The sequence below is a fragment of the Eumetopias jubatus genome, unplaced genomic scaffold (assembly GCF_037043125.1).
Source record: "Eumetopias jubatus isolate StellerSeaLion01/CBP00866 unplaced genomic scaffold, mEumJub1_p1.0 scaffold_12, whole genome shotgun sequence".
Taxonomy (NCBI): Eukaryota; Metazoa; Chordata; class Mammalia; order Carnivora; family Otariidae; genus Eumetopias; species Eumetopias jubatus.
In genome coordinates this window covers 71,686,336-71,692,796 of record NW_028274818.1, presented here as the reverse complement: position 1 = coordinate 71,692,796, position 6,461 = coordinate 71,686,336, and the positions used below count along the sequence as shown (strand labels likewise).

The 6,461-nt window shown below is 42.7% G+C and overlaps 1 protein-coding gene across 1 annotated transcript; it reads right to left on the bottom strand.

Annotated features, from left to right (window-relative positions):
* Nucleotides 1-2,116: 2,116 nt before the first annotated feature.
* Nucleotides 2,117-3,046, bottom strand: OR1F1 (olfactory receptor family 1 subfamily F member 1). Its single transcript, XM_088017058.1, is given in 3 exon segments — nt 2,117-2,234; nt 2,236-2,449; nt 2,452-3,046. Coding segments are annotated over 3 exon segments (927 nt in total).
* Between the last annotated feature and the right edge of the window lie 3,415 nt (nt 3,047-6,461).

Sequence of the window (6,461 nt, the reverse complement as noted above, 5' to 3'; positions counted from 1 at the left end):
TCCAAGCATAAAACCCAAGAGGAAAACAAACGTTTATAAAATGGTAAAAGAGGAGGAGTTGGCAAAACAAATGGAGCAAAGAGACACAGAAACAAGCAGAGATCAGTGTTTAAGAAGCTAATAGAGTAGTGAGTTTTAAAAAAAAACTAGTGGTAAACAATGACACATGCACAGAAAAATCAAGCAAAATGACTGAATAGCAACACTCTATTTGGTAAAATTATATCTCCAAATAAAATACTAAATGTTGTTTCAATAAATAGTCACTAATGCGGCAAATGGACTAGACAGTAATGCTTAACCTCTGATTATGCAACATAGTATATCTGTTCTTTTCCTTTGTTGTCATTCTGTCATTGTTACTATTATTAAAAGACCTCTCATGGGGCACCTGGTGGCTCAGTAGGTTAAGTATCTGCCTTCGGCTCAGGTCATGGTCCCTGAGTTGAGCTCCCTGCTCAGCGGGGAGTCTGCTTCTCCCTCTCCTTCCCCCACCCTGCCCCACTCTCACGATCACTGTCTCTCTCAGATAAACAAATAAAATATATCTTTAAAAAGCTAAAAGACCTCTCAGATTGGGTTCTCCAGAAGCACAGGCTGTTGTTCTCCTATTCAGTATTAATAGTTTGCAAGTGCAGTAAGTGTCAGGAGCCAAGCTTTTTATGGGTGTCCAAGGTGAACAGTTTATGCGTGTGATCCCTGAGCATCTCAAAGTCTTTAGAGTGCCTAAGGGCAAAGAGGAAGGGGGAGAGGAAGCAGCAATAAACAGACTACACAGTATCACATATATAATAATTTCAAGAGGAGTTTTCTATGGGAACTCAGGAGAGGGAATGAGAATCTCAGCCTAGAGGAATCACCAAAGGCTTCATAGGGGAAATATTGACTGGGATCTTGAAGGTTCAGGGAAGGTTTTCCCCTCAGGGAGAAAGACTAGGCATCCTGAACAGATGAAAAAGCAAATGCTATTCTGTTTCTTCAAAATCAAAGGAACACCTTATTGCTAAATATACCCCCATAAAGCAAGGCACTCAAATTGGAGGATGAGACACTGCCACAGACGATTTTTGTGCCCCTCCAAAATATTAAAATGTTGAAACCTAACCCCCAATGTGTAGTATTTGGAGGTGGGACCTTTGGGAGGTGACTAAGTCATGAGTGGGGGACCCCTCCTGAAGGGATTAGTGTCTTCATAAAATAGACCCCAGAGAGCTTCCTCACCCCTTCTACCATCTGAGGACACAGAAAGAAGAACCAAGAAGCAGGCTCTCATCTGACACTGAATCTGCTGACACCTTGATCTTGGACCTCCAGCCTCCAGAACTGTGAGAAATAAATGTTTGTTGTCTCAGCTACAAAGTGTATGGTGTTTTTGTTAGAGCAACCTAAACAGACTAATAGGAGCACTAAAAATTATGAAGTATTCTTTGGATCCCAAGTGAGGCTCAGGAATGTGAGTTCAGCCAAAAGACCAGCCCTCTCAGCACAGGAACACTTGAGCCCACAGAAAACTTCAGTAATTTTTTCACCTCTATTGTTATTACTCTCATTAGACATCAGATTTCCTCTTAGGGTTTCTGGGCTCACTCTTCATAATGAGCAATCATAAAGTACATCCAAAGCAGCATGAATTGTCAACTCAGAAATTACATTAGAACCCCTTGGGGAACTTCAAGGGGAAAAAATGCCAATGCCTGGATCCCACTCCAAAAATTCTGCTTTAATTGGTCAAAGCTTGGTCCAGCAACCATATATATGGTGTCAAAACTCCCCAGGTGATACTGTCATGTAACCAGTATTGAAAAACACTGCCTTAAATTCTGAGAGCATTTCCAAAAAGGAAGTGGAAACAAATTTGGTTACGTGTAAATTTTTAGAGCGATCACCTAGAAAGGAAAAACCTGACCTTTATGCAAAGAAGGTTTAAATACAGTAATTAGAAACAAATAAAATTACCTATTTAAAGGAGCAGGGTTGTACTTAAGACTAAGTTCATTCATAACTGTCTATTGAGAGTATTTATTCTAAGTTCCTTGCAAACACTTTGATAGCTACATTTCAGTGAGTTGCCAAAGATTAATATGCCTGGGAAAATAGATCCATTATACTTTCATCACTAAGAGCATGTCTTCTTGCCCATCACTTTTTCTAGGGCCTCTTTCAAGTCCCTGTTCCTCAGGCTGTAGATGAAGGGGTTCAGCGTGGGGGTCACCACTGTGAACATCACAGCAGCTGCTATCTGTCTCAGCCAAGTGCGAGGATAAAGGGTTGAAATGCACAGCAACGATGGTGCCACAGAAGAGAGAAACCACGGCCAGGTGGGAGCCACAGGTGGAGGCGGCTTTCCATTTTCCCTTTGTGGATGGGACTCTCAGGATGGCACAGGTAATACAGACATATGAAGCCAGGATGCAAATAAATGGAGTGATCATGATCAGAGAACCCTCAGAATCATCACCTCATTGAGGTGCGTGTTGGAGCAGGAGAGTTTCAGGAGGGGCGTCACATCACAGAAGAAGTGGGGGATGGCATTGTCTGCACAGAACGAGAGTCGAGCCATCAGCAGGGTATGCAAAAGAGCATTCAGGCTGGCAATGACCCATGACCCAGCAACCAGCAGGGCACAGAGCTGGTGGGTCACCTTTGTTGAGGAGTGTAAGGGGTGGCATATGGCAACAGAGCGGTCATAGGCCATCACAGCCAGGAGGAAATTGTCCATGTCGGCAAGCTCAAAGAGAAAATACGTCTGTGTGAGACACCCAGAAAAGGAGATGGTCTGAGTCCCGAGTATATAGTTGGCCAGCATCTTGGGGACAGTGGTGGAGGAGAAGCAGATGTCCACAAAGGACAGGTTGCTGAGGAAGAAGTACATGGGGATGTGCAGGCGGGAGTCCACGCCAATGGCCAGGAGGATGAGCAGGTTTCCCAGGACCGTGGTCAGGTATATGCTCAGGAAGAGTACAAAGAAGGGCTGCTGCTGCTGGGGCCGCCTGGAGAGCCCAAGGAGGAGGAACTCAGAGACACGGGACTGGTTTGACCCTCTCATGGGGCTGGAAGCCTGAGTCCAGAGGCAGATAAAGCAGGAAAAATTCAAAAGCCTGGAAAGTGATAGTTAAAGTGGAGCAACTAAGAAGACTGCAAGGAGAAAGGCTGTGTGACGTCAGTGAGGCATTAGAACCTTGCTCCCTGTGTGTTTGGCCAGTGATGGTCTTTTCGGTGCCACCATTTTTTCATTAGCAAAATGAGGGCAGTGCCTCTGGAAGGACATTGAAAGACTGTGACAATGGTTGTATCCATAAATTCTTTTTATGTTTGAACTTTCTATCATGACCTTGTATCTTCAAATAGTGTCATAAATCACTATAGATATAAGAATATTAATAGACATGTTAATATTTATAACGAGTACTGGAGAACATATGTAAATGGTTACCATAGAGACTGACATATAGTAAGCATATATCCTAATATATGGATATTGATGTCATTATTATCATTAGTGGTGTTGCCTTAGAGGACATTTTTCAGTTCCATTATCTCTAATCTGGACATATTACACATTCCTAACATGTTTGCTCTGAGGATGATATCAGTGATCAATCAATATGATAATATTGCTGCCGCTGCTTCCTGGGCTCACAGTTTCTGAGCACTTTACAGAGCTCTGAGCCAGCCCTTCTTGGTTATGTCCACTGAGCTCCCTCAATCTAACCTGTAAAATAGAAATGGAAATGACCCAGAGTTATGGACAGAAACTTGGCCAATTGGTTCTCTCCACAGTTCAGGTCTCATAAACATACAAGACATATGTATGGTCATGACTAGGTGATTGCAAGGGATGGCTGATGATCTCAGAACTGTTTCTTTGGCTCCACTTTAAAGAAAGATGCAGTGAGGAGTGTCCCCACAAAAGGTTTGCACCTTAACAATCAGTTATTGATAAAGTCCCACTGATCTGACTCTTACCCCAGAAAGAATGGCAGTCATCACAGTCACCAGAAGTCCCAAGCTTGCTTCACTTTTCCAGACCTGGCCAGAGAGCATTGGTTTGAGGAAAAGGGACTTGTCACTGGTGTTTTCAGGCTAAGTTTGCTTGAATAAGGGTTGGAGTACACAGACTCAACCCTTGGTGCAGAAAGGATGTTTGGGGGAATCAGAGGACCAGCTCTTTACAAGAGCCTCCATGGCCACTAGGGCCATATTCCCTAAGAGCCTCATTAGAGACAAAAAGCAAGTAATTGTCCCTTCTCCTCCTTGGGCTCTTTTGGATCCAACATTGATAATAAAGTCCTGCCATCATATTGCTGCTTTAGAGCTTGGCAACATTGGAAATGAAGCAATCTTGGGGGAAATCATTAGCGATAATTTTTCTGCTAGAGAAAACTCACAATCCTATATTTTATCCCCCACCCAAGCTGAGTTGCTTTCTTTGTTAGGAAATATACATGATGCTGTATATGAATTAAGAGAATAACCTTTGGGTTCACACAGATGTGCACTTAAATCCCAGATCCAACATTACCAGTTGTATGACCTTGAGGAATCTATCAACCTTCACGGAATCACAAAATAATGTTCATCTTGTACAGATGTGCAGATTAAATCAGGTAGTATATGTTAAACATCTCATGACCCCTAATCTCATCAATGCACCGGGGTTAGACCATGTCCACTATGTGGAAGCTAAAGATATTGATATTTCTATCCTTCACTCTCTGCTCAATCATCTATGTTCTGGATAAATGTCGTTTGGAAATAGTGCCTTGTGTTTATCTTCATATGGCAACAGTCATTTTTATAAGGGACCAGTTGACAAGTTTTTTATTCTATATTTGAATTTGGGGGTAAATGAGGTAGAATAGGAACCATTGGTGAGTCCATTTATAAATTAGTATGACATGGATGCCAATAAGGAATGTAGAATTTCTGAGTCCAATAGTTACCACTCCATAGTACTGAAGGCAAGATCTGGCTTTATTTTTTTTTTAAGATTTTTTTTTTTAATTTGACAGAGAGAGACACAGCGAGAGAGGGAACACAAGCAGGGGGAGTGGGAGAGGGAGAAGCAGGCTTCCAGCTGAACAGGGAGCCTGATGTGGGGCTTGATGTGGGGTTCGATGTGGGGCTCAATGTGGGGCTCAATCCCAGGACCCTGGGATCATGACCTGAGCCGAAGGCAGACGCTTAACTGACTGAACCACCCAGGCGTCCCCTCATCTTAACTTTTAAAACAGCTTACTAATTTATCCTTTTGTCTTAAGTGTTCCTTCTCCAATCCTTTGTTCAACTCAGCTGATGGAACAACTAGTGGATCATAGTAACCAGATTTTTTGATCAAGGACATTCTTTCCCATTCCCATTCTTTGGATCTGTTTGGGAAACTCCTCCCCTCCTCCATTTAGTCCTGATGATAATGTACATCACTGGATTCTCACATGGAATGCATTGGGTTTATGACCTAGGATGACCAGAACACCCCACTCTCCCATCCAGAGTGGTTGGTTCAGATTTGGGCATGGATCCAAGAAGGAATGATCACAGCCTTGCCTGGAATTAATAAGTAAACACTGAAAGAGGCACTTGGCTGGCTCAGGCAATAAAGCATGTGACTCTTGATCTTGGGGTCCTGAATTTGAGCCCCATGTCAGGGGTAGGGTTTACTTAAAAAATTACAAAGCCTCATTCCAAATCTCTGTACTCTGTATCATCCCACAGTGCCTACACCAAAAAGGGAATAAATCTTTTTTAAAAGTTTAAAGATAAAACACTGGTAGAAATTCTCTGTGCCCAATGATTGCTAGTCTAGGAGGATGTGAGTTTGGAGCTACTGGTGGACATCTTGTCGGCTACATGGAGAGAGGCAGTCTGTAGAATGAAGTCAAACAGAAACAAACAAAATAGATAAGAAGTACAGGTCCTGATGTCATTATTTGGGTCCCTTCATCTAGCCCTGCTTGAAACTTGCAAGAACTTTGGACTTTGCAATTACATCCACCAATAGATTCTGCTTCTCCTTAAGCTGATAGGAGTTAGTTTTCTATCACTTGCAAACAATGTCTTTAGTAATCCAGTGACTATTTTTCCCCTCTTCCACAGATTCTTGATAATTAACATTGTGAGGTGTTTTTGGCCTGTTTTCAGAGATAGAATGTACAGAACTTGATATCTGATAACATGTGTCTGATGGATACATGAGGATTCATTATGACCCTGAAGTTCTTACACTGAGTTACTAGGAGTAGGTGAATATTTATTAAGACATCATAATCAGGGGCACCTGAGTGGCTCAGTTGTTAAGTGTCTGCCTTTGGCTTGGGTCATGATCCCGGGGTCCTGGGATGGAGCCCCGCATCAGGCTCCCTTCTCAGCGGGAAGCCTGCTTCTCCCTCTCCCACTCCCCCTGCTTGTGTTCCCTCTTTCGCTGTCTCTCTCTCTGTCAAATAAACAAACAATAATAAAAA